A 17,772-nucleotide genomic window follows, 5' to 3' on the forward strand; every position below is an offset into this window, starting at 1 on the left:
CAGATATAGATGTATCTATTTTTTAAAAACTTCTAAATACATGTAATATTTCGACAAGAATTATGTGAATGGGCCGGCCGTGCCATTCACGCTCATGCGCTAGTTACTCCTCGGAAGTTGAAGAAGCGCGCGCGCACAAATGTAGCTAGCTGAACCAATCAGCTCGACCGATTGACTTCTTCTTCTTCTTCTTCTTCTTCTTTTGGGGCAGATAGCTGTACTAGGAGCTAGCTACTCCAGCGAGGCATGAGCTAGCCTCTAGATTATCCAACTTGGTTTATCCGCCATGCTTTGGGGACGATCCAGATGAGCTCATCGGGGCCTCGCGATGCTGCCACTTCCTTCGTCACGAGGTATGCATATTCGATCTTTATCGACCTGCTAACAAATCGATCGATCCAACGTGCATAAATTTGGTTCCTAATTATACAATTATAATCAATCGATCTTACTGGCGGCAGAGTCGTCAGTGCGAGGGATCAGGAGGGGAACGGCGGCGGCGCGAGGATGAGGATGAGGATCAAGTACTCGAGGGATTTCCTGCTGGCCGTGGGCGGCTCGGAGGCCTGCCGCCGCGGCAAGCCGCTGCCCGCCGACATGCGCGCCTCCGTGCTCATCATGGCGGGCATGCAGCTCTGGAGCATGGACCCGACGGCAGCGACGACGACGGACCAGCTGCAGGGGGAGAGGACTACAGAGGGCGGCGACGGCACGGCGGCGGGAAGCTCGGTCGGCGCGCCAGGTGAGCTAGTCTTCTGATCCGAAATGAAAAGTAAGGAAGCTCCAAACTGGCCCGGCTTCGTTGTCGCTCGTTTCGTCTTCAGGGTTCAGGCCCTTAATAAGATCATGTCAACTGATATTTTCACAAAATTGGATGGGTTTTTCTAGAAACGAAACTTTTTGGATGTTGGGACCCCCATCAGGTTGAATCTTCGGTTTAAATTTTTGGTGATGGGAACCCCTCTAATTTTCCTCGCAGATAAAGAGAGAAAAAACCCCTCTAGTTTGAAACTCGAAAATTCTTGTCCAAATTTTCAGAAAAAATATAGGAATGAGGCTATTTCTAGGAGTAATTTGGACAAGTTGAGGGCAGATGACAACGTGCCGGGCCGGGTTTTGGGCCTGACTTCATAAAGCTCGGTAGCATTAAAAAAAAATCTAGTTGATCATTTTTAGGGTATGAAATGATTCTTATGCCTATTTTTTATTTATTAAAAAACTATATTTACTTTATTCGGGCCTTTTTTGGACTTTTGGCTTAAAATGAAGCCTGGCCTAAGACGTCGGGCTTTGTGCCGGGCCATCCAGATCAGGCCACCCATGCCGAGGTCTAGTTATTTGGCTCTCCATTTCAGTTTACTGTCCGTTATTTCAAATTAGCATAACCAGGGCACGAATTCCACCTATTTTTTCACCTAAATTAAGGAGGAGGGATACATGCATGTTTTATCGACTCGACACGTTTTCCCTGGCGGTGCTGAGTTAGGAGGGATACATGTATCGCGCAATACCTTTTCAATAGATGGCACAATTAGGCCTTCCATAGTGTGGTCTTTTGACCAAAGCAAACTTCACTTTTGGCATGTATGACCCGGACCATATCACTGGAGAAGGGCGAAGCAAGCAGAGAAAAACATGAACCGGAGCATGTAGATGGATCGATGCAAAGTATGAGCTGCACAATAAAATATCATATTCGGTGAGGGGGGGATCGGTCCATGCCCAGACTGCAATAGTCCAACCCCATATGTCCAACGGATTTTACATAAACTGTGTTATTTTATTTGACGTGGGTTCCATTTTTTAAGTATGCATCGGTGCATACACACTGGACATAAATGCACAACAAGGATCGATGTAAAATGACAGTAAAAAGGTGAAGTATGGACCGATAACATTGTGAAGGCCTCAAGGAGGAAAGGCTGCACGTTGACCGAGGATGAAGGAGCATCCTTTTTTCTAAAAAAAACCAGCAGACGGTTTTCTCTTCTCGCAATTCTCGAGAGTAAATGAAGTTATCGTTTTTATCAAAAGTGAGGAACACACTCACTTCGTAGCAGAGGAATCAAGAGATTGGCCCCATACTGTGAAGTCAGGAATCTAGAATGAACGACCCAGTAAACTGAAATGGATGGAATTATAAATTATAGTACGTGCGTATCTCTGCAAATTTTATCAAAATTTAGAAATTTTGACTTGGGACAGGCAGAACACCTAGAACGGATAAATCGCAGACGAACACACGGTTGCACCCAGAAACGCACATTTTTCTTACTCCGTCTCTCTCCACTCCGTCCCCAATACTCTCTCTCTCTCTCTCGCTCGCCCCCCTGCACCCAAAATCACCGGCGCCGCTGTGACTCCCCTGCGCGCACTCTCGGCCCACGTTTATTCATATCTTGCCGCCGCCTCGCCGTTCCGCCACCCTCGTGCCCCTGCGGCTAACCCTAGCTGCGGCTCAGGTCGCCGGTGGATAATACGAGTTAAAGGGAGTGTTCTCTGTACTTAAGAATGCACCATGATTTACAGAGTACACCATCAGTCAATGAAATGCGCCGTGCTGCATCAGTCCAAGGCGTTCTTATTTTTTACTCTTCTGCACTTATATTAAGCAATCTATTAACTGGCTGCGCATGATTAATTTGCTGTAACAGAACCGGATGCACTTCAAATCGGTATGAGAAGCAAATCGAAGCCATGCACCGAATTTTTCAGGTTACAATCCAACTTATTATGAATATTTACTCTGCTTAGATATTCTCCCTCTGTATCGATTTATTAGACATTCTTCCAGATCCATTTGAACTGCCATGGCGTCTTATAGATTGAAGCAGAATGTAGTTTTTCATTGAAACGTTTTACATTTCTAGGGAAATATCCCTTTTCAGCTGCTATCTTTACTTGTAAATTGTAATCATAATTCTTGAAGTTCTTGATGTATGAATCTTGCTAGTGAATGTCAGTGCTTTTACAGAAGTACCCTGAAGTATTAATGATCACTGATGGCGTCGAGGATGTGATCGATGAGGCATGAGATCTTGCTGCTTGACTTGTAGTGCTATTAATAGCTCTTGAATTTTCTGAACTCGTCTGATTGAATTTCGAGTAGTTCGGCAATGTTTGGTGTGCTGAATTACAAACCTGGATACTTTGTTTTCCTGTTATCTGCGGACAGTGGAAATCGGGTGTCTACTTATGCTGTGAGGCAGTTCTGCAACTTAAAGATCATGTTTTGTTTGTTCAGTTACTTACCTACATGATATTCTCATCTTGCAGTACTGCTGGTTGTCGCTCTGGTGAGAACTGCCTCTTCATCCATAACATCACTGCCGATTACCAGACTGTTGCGGATGTAAGAGTTCTGGGTAGTCCCACTGCTCCTGAGCATCCTCCAGGAAGTATACCAACGGGACCTCCTGTTCCTGATGGCCTGCCTACACCAACCGTTAAAGCTCCCCCATGCAACTCTGCACACAATGAGAAGGAGCTCGACAAGCCAAGGTCCATGGACAAATCTACTCCACCACTCATCGATGAAAAGCCCACGGGTCACTATGCACCTCAACCAATGCGGAACCCTGCCATGGCGGGCTTCGACGCTTCTGCAACAGCCAAAATCAGTGTCGATGCAGCCGTCACAGATGCCATCATCGGGAGGGGCAGAGATAATGTGAAACTGATATCCCTGGGGCGAGGTGAGTCGAGTGGCCTGATGAGATATGTAGTACTCCCTCCGATCCATAATAAGTGTCGGAGACCTAGTACAAAGTTGTATTAACTTTCTACTAAATCTCCGACATGGATCGGAGCGAGTACTTAATATATATTTTCTGTTCCCCGTGTGCTAGTTTTTTTGGGGATTTGTAAGTAGAGCTTGCTACATTTTCCTTTCTAGCGTTTTCCGTTCCCTACACAACAATTTGCAAGATTGGAGCGAGGCTCTGAGTATTGGATAGTATAAGATGAAGTCAGTGGCCTATACATCGATTAGTACACCGTATTGTAAGATTACTCAATGGCGTATTAATATTCTTGTATGCACCGAGATTAGTAAATCAACAGCTGTCTTAACTTACCACACATAATTAATTTGATGTAACAGGATCACGGTCATTTCAAACCGGCGTAGGAAGCAAATCTAAGCCATGCATCACATTTTTCAGGTTAGTCCAACTTAAAATGAACTCCACCTGGTAGCATTTATTCTGCATATCAATTATTTAGTTAAAACTTTACTTTTATTTATGAGAGAATTTCTTGATATCGGTTATGCAAGATTGAGCTACAGGTTCTACTAATCCAAGTTTAAGAACTTCCTCTGCATTAAAATTTGAATGTGCATGGTTGTGCTGTGCAAAGTCACTTTCAATCTGTGAAAGTGAAGCAACAGTATAGGAATGCTTTTCAGACGAACAACAAGTCAGTAACATCATGATTTAGCCTCATCTGATCAAATTGAGGAGAGGAGATTGAATATATGACTCGGGAGCGTGAATTCTCCCACCTGTATATCATTCGTAGCTATTGTTCAAGAGTCGATTATTCAGATATTTGGTACATGTGCAGGAACAATCTTTCTATATGGTTGGAAATTATATGCTCCTAAGCAGTAGCTTGTTTACCAGGCTTGTAATTGCTAACGATGAGGCAGTAACAAAGTTTATGCTTATGATCCAGAACAATAGTTAGCAACAGACATTCTAAGCTCAAGTTTTGAAATGTAGATTAGTGCCACGTTATTTAGGAACATGTAGTCATGCTAGAACTTTGCTTCAGTTGTCTGTTCTGATAGTAGACCACAATGCGTCTTACGTTCATCAAAATTCGCCCTAGAATGTTTTTGGTTCTTCAGATGCTATTGTCACCTGTAATCATATTAACGAGGCTTTTGGCTACGAAATTAACATGTCTGAATCTTGTGACTAAATATCAGTTGCAGTCGTAGTAAATTTTTTAGCTAGTCAGTTCTGCAGTAAGGACTTTTTTTTTGCTCTAATTTTTTTTTAATATGCAGTACCATTGGTTGTCCCTTTGGTGAGGGTTGCCATTTTCTCCATCACTTCCCTGGCGGCTACCAGGCTATAGTAAACATGAGCATCCTGGGTGGCCCAACATTTGCTCATCCTCCAGGAATAATGCCAATGAGACCTGCTGTTCCCAATGGCCCTTCTACATCAACTGTCAAGACTCGCTTGTGCAGAAATTATAACACTGCGGAGGGATGCAAATGGGGTGATAAGTGCCACTTTGCACATGCTGAGAGGGAGCTCGGCAAGCATACTTTCATGGACAGTTCAGTTCCACCCCACATGGGACCAAGGCCCACCAGTCACTTTGCACCTCCGGCAATGCCCAACCCTGGCATGTTCACTCCAGCAAGCTTCGGAGCTTCTGCCACAGCCAAGATCAGTGTTGATGCATTCCTTGCAGGTGCCATCATAGGCAGAGGTGGAATGAACACAAAGCTGATATCCCAAATCACCGGTGCCAAGCTGGCCATCCGGGATCACGAGTCAGATGCCAGCGTGAAAAACATTGAGCTTCGGGGCACATTTGATCAGATCAAGAATGCTGGCACTAAGGTCAGGGAGTTGATTGTCAGCTTTGGCGTCAACAATGCCCCTCCACCGGGCAGGAACTCAGCTGGAGGAAGTCACCTAATTGGTGGAGTGCCACGAAGCAGCTTCAAGACCAAGCTGTGTGAGAACTTCGCCAGAGGATTATGCACTTATAATGACAAATGCCGCTTTGCCCATGGCGAAAATGAGCTGCGCAAGTCGGCTGCTGTGTGAGGTCCATCCATCCAGGTTTGTAGCAGTGAGATCCATGTGGTTTTTAGTGATTAATTAGTTCATGTAACTGTAAACTTGAGGGCTCATAATGAATTTCTGTCTGTGCCTGGGCTTAATGCCATCAATTTTATGGAATTCATATTGCATCTTATTCCCAGAAAAATTCTCAGCCTGTTCTGTTGGCCCTGTGATTTTACTGATATCTTGTTGATTCTGCTCTTCTTTGCCCAAAGTTTTGTGACGGCCAGTTTGTTCGAAATCCATAGGCAGAAACGTCCGGCCATATCCATTTTGTATATACTCCCTCCGACCGGTATTACTTGTTTCAAATTTGTCCAAATAAAGATATATCTATGTGTAAAAAGTGTCTAGATACATGTAATATTTCGACAAGTAATTCCGGCCGGAGGGAGTATTAAAAACTGGGGAAAAAACACATGCTTTGGTGCTGGCCAATGCGTCTGATGAAATTAAGTGGAAGATAGACATGAGTGGGAAGTACTTCCAATTCTGGACAAGAATTCAGCAACCCCATCTTGAGAAGACATGGTCTATTCAAGCGGAAGGGAAGATAAAATTCTTTTTGTGGCTCCTGGTTCACAACAGACTATGGACGGCTGATAGGCTTCGAGCGAGGGCTTGGCCACACAGCGACAAGTGTTTATTTTGTGATCAAACCATTGAATCGGCGAAGCACTTGAAATGTCCATATGCTAAGGAAGTTTGGTGGTTCTTCACTCGCGATTATGAAAGAGCGGCTCAGGCTGTCAATGCAACGACAGTTAAAAATTGCTGGTGGCTTAAGTTGTCCAGAGGCGCTAGAAATAATGCTAGCTTAAAGGAGATAACAGTGGCCACATATGTTGTCTGGAATATTTGGAAAGAAAGAAATAGAATAACTTTTGAGGGAAAGAGAAGAGTTCCAAGCTCTCTGAAAGAGCAAATCAAAGATCACATCGACGAGTTTGAAAGAGCGCATGGGAGATAGTTTTAGTTCTTGTACAGCCGAGCTATGTTGTGTTAGCATCGGTTATTTTCCTGTTTTCTCGAACCCTGTAACTGTTTTACGGTAATTTCCTCTTCTTAATGCAAAGGCAGAACACCTGCCCGTTCAGTTTTTTTTTTTTTTGTCTAGTTTGGAATTTCTTGTGATGGTGTAATTCTCCTCGTATCCTCACGTTGTTAGCACACATTTCTGAACCTTCTTCAACTTGAACTTTCCTCTGCCAACCTGAACGTCTGTGCCCATTTCATACATTAAACAAATGCATTCTCCTGGGGAGTTGGAAAATTGCGCGCCCGCTAGACGCCACATCCCAGGTGAAGGGGCATTGGCGCATCGCTTGTTCATACTCCCCTCTAATCAATGAACGGCAAGGTAAGGGTCCTATTGCTTGACTCTAGCTAGGACGCTTCCATACGTCTGCTCGACTTCTTGGCCTGGCAGGTGAGGTCATCGGCCGCGTGGCCCGTACTTCTTCTTCTTCCTCCTCTTATTTCTGTCGCAGGGAACCCCCGTCTGTAAATAAAAACTACCAGTAGAAGATTCCGGCTAGTCCGCATACACGCGCCGTAGCCAGGAGCGTGGCATGAGCCGGCAAGCCTAATTCTATCCACATTATTCAACTTGCTGTCGCCGCCGCCGCCGGCGAGATGAGCTCGGGGCCCCGCCGTGGTGTTGACTCCACCACCAAGCCGAGGTGCGTATATGCTGCATTGCTGCATGCGAATGTGGGCACCGCGATTGTGTTAACCGCCTCCGCCGGCCGGTGATTTATTGACAGGGAGGAGGGGAACGACGAAGACAGCGCGACGGGGAGGAAGAGGGTCACGTACACGAGGGAGTTCCTGCTCGCAGTCGGCGGCTCGGAGGCCTGCCGCCACGGCGACAAGCTTCCCGCGGGCTTCGACGCCTCCGTGTCCCTCCTGAGCCTGTGGTGCGGGCGGATGCTGTCCCTGAGTGATCAGCTTGGCCCCGGCGAGGATGGCAAGGGCGCGCGGAGCCCGGCGGCGTGGAAGTGGGTTCCTCGCTCGGATGCATCACGCGGCGGCCACGGCCATGGGGCGGCAGAGGATTCCTCCCAGCGCCCGCGAGGTGAGTCACTCGGCTCGCGAAAATGGCTTCCTTGTCGTTTGGTCTTCGGGCGGGTCCTCGCCTATCTAGAGGTCGTCCTCCAGAAACCGATCTCGCGCACATACCAACTCTTAGGTATCGACAGTTCGACACCCGCCGTCTCTTCTTCTTCTTCTCTTCCGAGTCCGAGACTCTCCACCTGCCACACCTAATCCCCCCGCCGCGTCGAGGAGATGCGCCGCTGTGGGCGTCGTCCGGAGAGCGGGCGGAGCTGCCGCCGGACTCCGGACCCTTAGTTTCTGCGAATTGATTTGGTTGTTGAGGTGTTTTTGGTTTGTTCTCACCAATTTGATGTTGCAGTCCCCCATTAGATGAACTGTGAATCGCCTATTTGAAAATTTGGTGGCCAGAACCCCTCTAATTTGGGATTTCAAAGTTTCGTGTTCGAATTTTAAGAAATGGAAATGGGGAAAAAATGTCGCGCGATCGATCGCCCACGCGACAACAGCCACCGCCCACCATACCACTAATCTGTGGGTATAGCATCTCGGTGGTATTGGGTTTGGCTTATTCTCTGTTAGCGTTTAGGGGGTTTCGAGGAAGCCACTGTGATCCGATTACGGAATCTTGGCTTCTTGGTGGGTAAATTTTAGGGTTTCATTGGCCAATGGGGATTACAAATTTAGAAGCTCGGAGTTGCTTTAGTTTTTCCAATCTTCGTGTGTAATTTAACACTTCATACAGTGTACTATATTGAACTTCATTATTCAACAAATGCATTGCTCTTTCTTAGTGAATGGTTACTAGTTTTCTTTTGTGTTCTCTGCTCTAGTAACTTGGTGTGCATGATTAATTTGGTATATAACAGAGCCGGAGTCATCCCAAACCGGTGCACGAAGCAAATGGCCATGCACCAGATTTTTCAGGTTACAGTCCAACTTAATATGATTTCTGCCCGGTGACATTTACTCTGCATAGCTATTGTTTCAACGTTATTATTATTTGTTGAAAAATGTATTTGTAGCTAACAAATTAGTCATGCAAGGTTGTGAAGCATGGTTATCCCTAAACCGAGCTTAAGTCAGTGGAGTAAAATGGTAACGCAGAAGGTTGTGCGAAATCACATTGAATCTGTCGTAGATGCCACAACAATTTGTGCATGGACATTCTATAAGTAACTCACAGATGAACGGTAATAAGTCAGTAACTTTTATCAATATGCAGTATCATCTGGTTAAATTGAGAAAATAATAAGATTGAAGACGTGACTTGAAGCTGCATTTGAATTCCCATTTTGTACTTCTGCCGCATCGACCATCCTAATGTATGACATTTGTCCTAACATCAGGTTGATGCCGTAACAATTTTACTGCTATATGGTTAGACCAATTGTTAGCAAGAAGATATTGTTAAGCTCAACATTTGAGAACAAGAAACTTATTAGTGAGTTACTCCAGAATATGGTATTCAGTCTACATTATGCCTTAAGTTCAGGAAAATTCACTCTAGATTATTTTGTTTGTCTGCTATACTACTTGATACTCATAATCATATAATTCATGATTCTTGGTGCTTTTAAGTTCGATGTCTGAATCTTACTAGTGAATATCAGTTTCTTTACAGAAAAATCATGAATTTCTTCATGAATGCTGTCAAGAATATGATGAATAAGGGATGAAATCTTTCTATTTGAATGTTAGCCGTAATCAATAGGTCTTGAGTTGGCTTAACTTGTATGATAGATCTTTGAATTGTGATTCTAGTGTCTAGCTAGTAGCTAAGGCAATGTTTGATACGATGTATTCTACTCCTAGCTGCATCACAAACTTTGTTACTTTATTCTACTCAGAGGGTACTGGGTGTCTCCTTGCATGTTTTTTTAATAGATAATGAATAGTTATGCTACCAATTCTTCACCTAAAACACATCTTCATTTGTTCAGTTACTTACCCACATGATATTCTCGTCGTGCAGCACTGCTGGGTGCTGCTTTGGTGAGAATTGCCGCTTCATCCATTACTTCCCTGGCAGCTACCAGGCTCCTGCAGATCCTCCAAGAAGTATATCATGGGGACCTGCTGTTCCTGATGACTCGCTTACACAAACTGCTGAGAGGAAGCTTGGCAAGTATATGTCCAAGGACAACTCAGTACCACTACTCAGGGAGCAAAGGCCCACCGATCACTGCACGCCTCAACAAGCACCCATCCATGGCACGGTCTCTGCGGCAAGCTTCGGCGCCTCTGCAACAGCCAAGATCAGTGTTGCCGCATCCCTCGCAGGTGCCATCATCGGGAGGGGTGGAGTCAACATAAAGCAGATATCCCGGGACAGTGGTGCCAAGGTGCGCATCCAACATCACGAATCAGACAGCAAATTGAAAAATGTCGAGCTTCAGGGCACATTCGATCAGATCAAGAAGGCAAGCACCATGGTCATGGAGCTGATCGGCATCGGCAGCGAGACAGCAAGCAACTTCAAGACCAAGCTCTGCGGGCACTTCGCCAGAGGATCATGCACTTATGGTGACAATTGCCGCTCTGCCCACAGCATGAGTGAGCTGCGCAAGCCAGCTATTGCTCCTCGAGATCGGCCTGGTGGTTGGTGAAGACCCATGGATGTAACTATGCCTGAGGCCTGAGGGCTGGTGATGAGTTTGCTTGGGATTTCAAGTCGCATCATATTTGTGGTGTTTCTCAGGCTTGTTCAATTTGGCCCCGTCAGTTAGGTTATTACTCTTTTCGCCTGTGAATCTGTGACGATGTGTTGCTGTAGTTTTGGCGTTCTGCTGCTTTGAGCGAAGTTTCACCCATGTAATTTTGTGTTTCTGACGATCTCATTCATGGTGGTTGCTTCAAAAAAATCCAAATGGATCTGGTTCTGTTTGCTCTATACAGCTCACAGAAGGAAAATATTTGGTAGCTCCATGGAGCCACTGCTCCACCCGCATGGAATTTGTAGCTTAGCTGATCAGACATCACAAGGCATCGATCAGAATACGTTGAGAAACAGTTTCTCCAATTTAATCAGACTTGGCCAACCCTTCCAACATTTACAATGGCGATCAAAGCCTCCCTCCGTACAGAAATCTAAACTAACAACAGCGTTATATATGTATTGAGCTCACCAAGCAATGAAACTCCCAGGACAGCCGCACCGTGAAAACAATATTTTCTCCGTAAAAGAGGAAAATCACCTCCGTGAAAACAATACGATACTCTTTCTCCGTAATCTCAAAATGTCCTGCTCATCACACGGTCGGTCTCGACTGCTGTTGACACGCATCCGCGGACTCTCCTCCTCCCGTAAAATTGAATGACTGCTGTCAAAAAAAAAAAGAATGACTTTGGGAAGATGGAGAGGCGGGGAGTTGAAGGTGACCCGCAGCAGGCAGCTCAACCGGTATCCATTTGTGGCTGCGGATGCTTACAGAAGGTGCCGCCGGCGAGAGGGATGCGAGAGGGATGGCGAGCTTCAACCCTCCCGATGCTCCGAGGTCGTATTTCTCTACGCAGGCGTGTACGTGTTTGCATGTTTTCGCCGGCCGCGTATTTGATGGTTAATTCCTGAAGTAAATTGCATAAAGACCAGCGGCTCTTGTAACAGAAAATAACGAATCCAGGTTTTCTTAACTGATACCGGTGACACGAGGACTAATGAATAACAAAAAACCCGTAAGTGGCTGGTTTGGATAAGTTAATAGGCCGTGGCCCACATGTCATACACACGAGCCGCCTAGAAGGGCCGGGATTGAGCTGCCAGCCACATAATCGGCTCGTGCGTATGACATGTGGGCCACGGCCATTAAGTTGGCCAAACCGGTCACTGACGTGGTTTTTTGTTACAAATTAGTATTCATGTTGTGGGTACCAGTTAAAAGTCTCTGGATTTGTGGTTTCTTGTTACAAGAGCCTCTGCATACATGTCTTTGTACAATTTACTCTTAATTCCTGACACTAACCAGTCTTGTTCATGTAGAGAGGAGGAGGAGGAGGAGAAGGAGGACGACATACTTGAGGGAGGCATTGCTGGCCGTTTGTCGCCACGGCTCATCGGAGTCCTGCCGCCGCGACGAGCTGCCCGCTGGCATCACCGCCTGCAAGGACGAGGTTCAGGCGGCAGCGGCGTTGTTGTGGGGATCGGAAGCGACTGTATTGGAGCCATCTCGCACCGGCGCAGGAAGCAAATCGAAGGCGTGCGTCAAAAACAGGTTACACCAACTTACCATGCCCATCTCTCCTACCTTTGTTCCATTTCCCGGTAACAACGACACAACAGCACCATCTCGTATGATACTTGTCGCTCCCATTAGATTATTTATTACATTACGGTTTAGAATAAGATGGATCTTTTCTTTTTTTCTGTATATCCTCCCTCCATTCCTTAAAGATTGGCATATTAGATTTTATTAAGACGAGACTTTGATCACAAATTAATTACTATGTTAAAATATGGTTTATACTACGTGAAACCATAAGTATCATGAAGCATTTTTTATATCGAATCTAACAATGCTAATTTCATGCCATATAAACATACATTGACATAGTAATTTGTGGTCAAAGTCTTGTCTTAATGGAAACTAATATGCCAATTTTTAACGAATGGAGGAAGTACTATTTATGATTTTCTGGAATTTTCTTAAAATATCAGTTGCATGTCCAATTATTTGGTTCAAATCCAACTATATTCACATCTCAAGTCATTTCATAAATAACCTAGACTGAAATGGCACAAAGATTTTCCACAAGGTTGCACACTTTCAATTTTCAGAGTACTCCGTACGTGATTTTAGGTGACTGGAATTTTCGAAAATATTCATTGCAATAAAAAATAATCAGAAAAACAGTTTTCTCTTTACTCATTTCGCGATATTGCACGTTGCAACGCTCTGCTGACAACGAGGACCGTACTGCTGTTCCTGGCTGCAGGACACCTAGGACTGCACCAGCTGCCACCGTCAAGACTCGCCTGTGCAAGAACTACGAGTCCCCGGAAGGATGCAAGTGATACTTCGCGCACGGCGAGGATGAGCTCGGGAAGCCGATGGGACCGCGGAGCAGCTTCAAGACCAGGATGTGCGAGGGCTTCGCCGCCGGCGGGTCGTGCGCCTTCGGCGACAAATGCCACTTCCCACACGGCCAAGACGAGCTGCGCAAGCCCGGGTCCGGCGCATTTTGAGAGCCTGCGAATTGTGATCCTTGCCATGTACCACGTCCCGTTGGAACTTGGAGAGGGGGGCTATGTAGCTTCTTTGCTCCAAGTTTCTGCCTGGATTCTCAAGTTCTTAAGATCTTGTAAGTATCACTTGGTCGTTTAGAATGCCTATCACAAAATTGTATGCGTTTCCAGTCGTTAAACTGATGATTTCCAGTTCAAGGGTGAGATGTCCTGTAAACGCAGTTGTGTTGGTATGATTTGCTACTAAGTTGTCCTTCTCTTTAGAGTACAGACGGCAATATTGGCAAGACAACTAAAATTTACTGTCACCGAAATACAATTTGTTATCTTCAGAGAATGACAAATTTCTCCGACTTGAAACAAACTATTTCGACCTTAACATGCTATAGTCAGCGAAGACATACAATTCTGATTCAGGCACTTTCTTTTGACGGGCTTCAGGCATATTATTTTAAGTCGCTTTATCTAGTTCTCCAAATTTCCTTTTCCCTGAAGGAATCTCTACTGCTCAAGCTAAGAGAACTAGCACAAGCTGCGCTAAAGCAACACCTACTGTTATACAAGAGATAAGTTAATCAGGCAGGACATATCTTAAAAAAGAACAGGTAATATTTCTACATACAAACACAAGGCAGGCAGCTAAACATGCCAGGCAATGTCTCACTTCTGATCTCTAAAAAGTCGTCTGCGCTTGGAGGAGGTCTTGTCCGCCTCAGGTGTCTCCGCAACAACCATCTGCTCTTGCAGAACCAAACCTCGGTTCCGGCAAAGTTTCCTGATTGGCGTTTGTTGGGCACATTGCTCCAGGTGTTCGTTCTCTTCATTGCAGGGACTGCCCTGGGTTCTGTGTGGCATTAGTTCTTCGCCATCCGCGACAACTTCTCTCATTAGCTAGAAACAGGTAAAAAAAGGAGGTAAGATCATATTATTCAAGACTCAAGGATGCTATGCTAGTGGATGGAAGATGCTAAACTAAATAAAGGTTTCCTAGTTTAGGTTCAAGTCATTCTGGAAAGCTCAACTGGAAAGATGTGTTTGATTATCAAGTTTTATTAACTGATTTTGTAAATTTCTCTACTTCTCTTGCATGAATTCACCACCATTATGAGGTTGATTATCCAGGTCAAATACTGAAACATTGTACGAGACGAGCAGAAACCATACCTTCCAATCTCTATAATCAAATCTGAAAACAAAATGGCTGTAGGAGACTTCTCCTGACGCTATGGCACTAGCAGCAGGTGCATTTCTTGGATCTGTTAGAGGCAATAGAATTATTATTAGACACACAATCATCTATATATTACAGTTAAAGCGCAAGAAACCACATGAGAAAGTCCTTACAGACTATATGGTGCCCATTGTCATCAATGTTTATTGCCACCCTGCCATCCTTGACTAGGAAAGACAGTGCAAACACATTCTCAACTGTTTGGGCAAATGAATGTCTGTTCAAAACAAGGTTCTCCAGCCTCACACTCTTCTTTTTCCTCAGGATATCAAATACAACAGACACATTCCGGTCAGTGTCTGTTTTTGCTCCCTCTGAGGAATCAGCAAGCTGCATATGGAAGTGATGATATAAATCCTTTATTGGAAGTGATGAAACAATCAGCAAGTTTAGTAATCATACATTCACGACAAAATCAACAATGATATGGTCCAGAATAAAGTCTAGAGGAAGTAAACTAGTGGTTGGGGGATTGGATGTACAGCCCCACCACCTAGGCTCAAGTCCTTGTGGATGCGAATTTAGGTCCTAATTGTAATGGGTTTGCCAGAAAGTTTTCTTTCAAAAGAAAAAGAATGAAGTCTAAAGCACATTTCTGCGAAAAAAATGGAAGTCTATCTAGCAGCTCAGAAACTTAATAGCAGAAAAAGGAAGATTGTAGGAGAATATGAATGGCACTGTCTCATACGTTCCTTTAAATAAAAAATTGCTCAATAATTTTAAGCATATAGTTAACTAAGGGTTACACAATAGTAACCAATAAGGTTGGTCATACTACGTTGCCTGTCAAGAACATGAAGTCATGAATGGTGGCAAAGTGCCACATCTGCTACCAGCAACCAACCTCAAAGTAGGTTGGAATGGAACAGAAGGCAAACAGACATTTAACAAAAACCAAGAGAGTAATGTACAGATGGATGTTATTCACCACTAGTCCTCTGTTATATCCTTTATGGTAGACAAAAGCATGTGGATACCTCTTCAGGACGAGTATTTTCAGTTGGCTTTGCAGTTCTTTTTCTATTAACAACCGAAACCTTGCGCTGCTTTACTTCTGTATCCATGGGTCCAAGCCTGAAAAAATTAAGAGCATGCATGGTTTGAATGATTGATCATTTACCAAGCAAATACTAATTAGGAAAAGTTGATAACTAATAAAATGGAGCTTACTTACATGGTGCGGCATCCAGGCACAGCCTGGAAGACATGCGAGGCAGAAAACCCAATGTCAGCCCAACGTAATGAGGCAGGCTCAGAATCAAGGCCCCCTTGTTGCCCAAATTTCTTCAGCAATGCTGTTACGAAATCACCAGGCGTGATGCCTTCACTTGATTGGGACCTCACAGATTTTACCAAAGTGGTCGTAATGTCCAGAAGAGCTTCTGCATCAGCTATTTGCTCCCTAGGCCTCTGCACTGCAGTGTAGAAGGACACCTCATTTTGTGTTTTCATATAGCATCAATATTTGAAGTTATAACTAGTAAAACATAGCATAAAAAGGCATCATTTGGCTGTAAGGGCCTATTCAGATAGGCAAGAGGGATTTGGATTCAGTCCTTTGGATTTAGTCTAATCCCAAAATTTCCAAAAGCCCCCTCATCTGAACACCCCTGAGCTCTAGTATTGGTATGCCAATGATGAAGAAAAATTCACCTAGAAATGTAATCGTGCAGACAAACAGACAAGCATTAAGCAACAAGATGAACGAACATGTGTTCCACGGGAGCATGCAAGAACAACCAGCAGAGTCAAACTCCACTGTCCATTTATGATGCGCATTGCTATATTCAACTCCATCCTACTGTGTGATGCAGAAATAAAACGATACTTCAGAAAACTCTAAAATAAAGTAAGGCGTATGTTCTGGATACACATTCTATGAGAAGCGCATGAACCTTAAGATAGTATCATTAGGTTGGTCTAATAATTAAAAAAAAACAGTAGTAAGGAAACATGGATAGGATCGTAGATACCATATCTACTATCTGAATCCTTTACCCATTTGGTGTCTAGAGAAGTTGCCAATTTGATACAGTAAGGTTTAAGTATCCGAATCTATTACAATTTACAAACTAGAAACTTTCTCAGTTTCACTTGTTGCAGACTACAACTTCTAACTGCAACAACCCAATTTAGACAGAGTGGCAAACCAAGTTAAAAAGAGTTAAATGCTTCTTTCTTTATTCCTAGCCCCCAAATCATCCATCTATTTGAGGAAACAATATCGCGGCTCGAAGATTCGTGATCATACCAAGCTCGTGCAGGCTCTCCACCTGCGTGATGATGGACGTGAACTTGTCCGAATCTTCCTTCGCCAAGTCATCCTTCTCTTCTGCATCCACCCACACAAAACAAAACAACTCAGAATCACACCGCACCCAACCCCGAAAGGGGACCCGAACAGGAGGAGTCGTACCGCTGATGAGGTTCTTCATGGCGAGGTACCGCGACCGGAGCATCCGCCGCTCCGCCAAACCCTGCTGCCGCGGGCCTCCGCCGTCGGCATCGCCGGGGCCCTCCGCCCCCGCCGCCGGCGCCGCCATGGGGAATCAAATCTAGCGGGTCCCAAACCCTAGCCCGTAAACCAGTCCCCAAGTTCCCAAACCTTACCTAGAGCGCGGCGCGGCCGAGAGAGCGACGGGGGAGCGGAAGCGCGCGTGGGGAATGGAAAATTTCCGCCAAATTTTGGGGGCGGGGGGAATAAGAAGAGGAGGCTGGGATGATTGGGATTTGAAATCTCGCTGTCGCGGGCGGCAGGCAGCCAAGGTTCTCCGTCTCCCCTTTCGTCCGACCCCGTGAACCCCAGAACTTCCCGTGGAAGGAACTGAGGGCGTTCGTCTGGGCCTACTCTGCAGTGAGGGGGTGAGGGTGGACGCGGGTGTGGCAGACCTTTTTTTTTTTGCTTTCCCTTGGGACCTGATTGTCAGTGACTCTGCGTTGGGTTTAGCCGGTCTCTGGGCGATTGTGGAACCGGTTCGGTGGACTCGCTATGTGGATCATTAGGTGGGACCTATCTGTCAGTGTTGTCAGGTTTGTGGACCGTATCTACTTGGGATCTAAGCATTTGGTTCCCGCTCCCGATTTGGAGTGAACTTTCGGTTTCGGGGCTCGGCGGCTAGCCGTAGGTTTTGGCCAGCAGCAAGATTTCATTCCTCTCGTAATTTAATTTAGAGGGTGTTTGGTTGATTACCAAAATTAACTCTACTGTTTTTTTATTCATGGCTAAATTTTTAGTAGATCTTGTTTGGATGGTTGCCAAAATATTGAGAAGCGAATGATCAATATCCAATTCTAGTTTTTTTTTCCTTGCTAGGCCAAATCTTGACAACCAAAACTTTAGCAAAAAACTTGTGAGATAGTTTTGGGCTAAAGAAATTCAAAGGAGCACCTGAGTAAAAAAAAAATATTTAAAAATGAGAATAATTCCACATGTAGTGTTCTAGTCTTGTGTGTGTATGTAAATTTTCATACAAAATCGATTGGTTTTGTGAATT

General features: G+C 44.9%; 3 protein-coding genes across 3 annotated transcripts; 2 read left to right on the plus strand and 1 right to left on the minus strand.

Annotated features, from left to right (window-relative positions):
* Window positions 1–193: 193 nt before the first annotated feature.
* Window positions 194–5,955, plus strand: LOC100825722 (zinc finger CCCH domain-containing protein 14). Its single transcript, XM_010235666.3, has 6 exons — window positions 194–353; window positions 462–742; window positions 2,655–2,715; window positions 3,277–3,695; window positions 4,103–4,163; window positions 5,015–5,955. Exons 1-6 carry the CDS (start codon window positions 307–309, stop codon window positions 5,790–5,792), a joined length of 1,647 nt encoding a protein of 548 aa, XP_010233968.2. The 5' UTR covers window positions 194–306; the 3' UTR covers window positions 5,793–5,955.
* Window positions 5,956–7,430: 1,475 nt separating this feature from the next.
* Window positions 7,431–10,762, plus strand: LOC100823174 (zinc finger CCCH domain-containing protein 14). The gene is made up of 4 exons (XM_014900425.2): window positions 7,431–7,492; window positions 7,577–7,887; window positions 8,735–8,792; window positions 9,841–10,762. Exons 1-4 carry the CDS (start codon window positions 7,446–7,448, stop codon window positions 10,472–10,474), a joined length of 1,050 nt encoding a protein of 349 aa, XP_014755911.1. The 5' UTR covers window positions 7,431–7,445; the 3' UTR covers window positions 10,475–10,762.
* A 2,583-nt stretch (window positions 10,763–13,345) lies between these two features.
* On the minus strand, window positions 13,346–17,051 carry LOC100827892 (non-structural maintenance of chromosomes element 4 homolog A). The gene is made up of 7 exons (XM_003571168.4): window positions 16,695–17,051; window positions 16,530–16,610; window positions 15,453–15,693; window positions 15,256–15,352; window positions 14,392–14,608; window positions 14,212–14,303; window positions 13,346–13,938 (listed from the first exon to the last, which is right to left on the minus strand). Exons 1-7 carry the CDS (start codon window positions 16,819–16,821, stop codon window positions 13,708–13,710), a joined length of 1,086 nt encoding a protein of 361 aa, XP_003571216.1. The 5' UTR covers window positions 16,822–17,051; the 3' UTR covers window positions 13,346–13,707.
* Between the last annotated feature and the right edge of the window lie 721 nt (window positions 17,052–17,772).

The sequence above is a fragment of the Brachypodium distachyon genome, chromosome 3, assembly GCF_000005505.3.
Source record: "Brachypodium distachyon strain Bd21 chromosome 3, Brachypodium_distachyon_v3.0, whole genome shotgun sequence".
Taxonomy (NCBI): Eukaryota; Viridiplantae; Streptophyta; class Magnoliopsida; order Poales; family Poaceae; genus Brachypodium; species Brachypodium distachyon.

Coding starts and splice junctions, on each gene's coding strand:
- LOC100825722 (XM_010235666.3), top strand. CDS start 307: ATGAGCTCATCGGGGCCTCGCGATGCTGCCACTTCCTTCGTCACGAG. Junction 743..2,654: donor AAGCTCGGTCGGCGCGCCAG/GTGAGCTAGTCT, acceptor TTGCTGTAACAG/AACCGGATGCACTTCAAATC. Junction 4,164..5,014: donor CCATGCATCACATTTTTCAG/GTTAGTCCAACT, acceptor TTTAATATGCAG/TACCATTGGTTGTCCCTTTG.
- LOC100823174 (XM_014900425.2), top strand. CDS start 7,446: ATGAGCTCGGGGCCCCGCCGTGGTGTTGACTCCACCACCAAGCCGAG. Junction 7,493..7,576: donor GACTCCACCACCAAGCCGAG/GTGCGTATATGC, acceptor ATTTATTGACAG/GGAGGAGGGGAACGACGAAG. Junction 7,888..8,734: donor TTCCTCCCAGCGCCCGCGAG/GTGAGTCACTCG, acceptor GGTATATAACAG/AGCCGGAGTCATCCCAAACC.
- LOC100827892 (XM_003571168.4), bottom strand. CDS start 16,821: ATGGCGGCGCCGGCGGCGGGGGCGGAGGGCCCCGGCGATGCCGACGGC. Junction 15,694..16,529: donor GGAGAGCCTGCACGAGCTTG/GTATGATCACGA, acceptor TCTACACTGCAG/TGCAGAGGCCTAGGGAGCAA. Junction 14,609..15,255: donor AAAATACTCGTCCTGAAGAG/GTATCCACATGC, acceptor TTCCATATGCAG/CTTGCTGATTCCTCAGAGGG.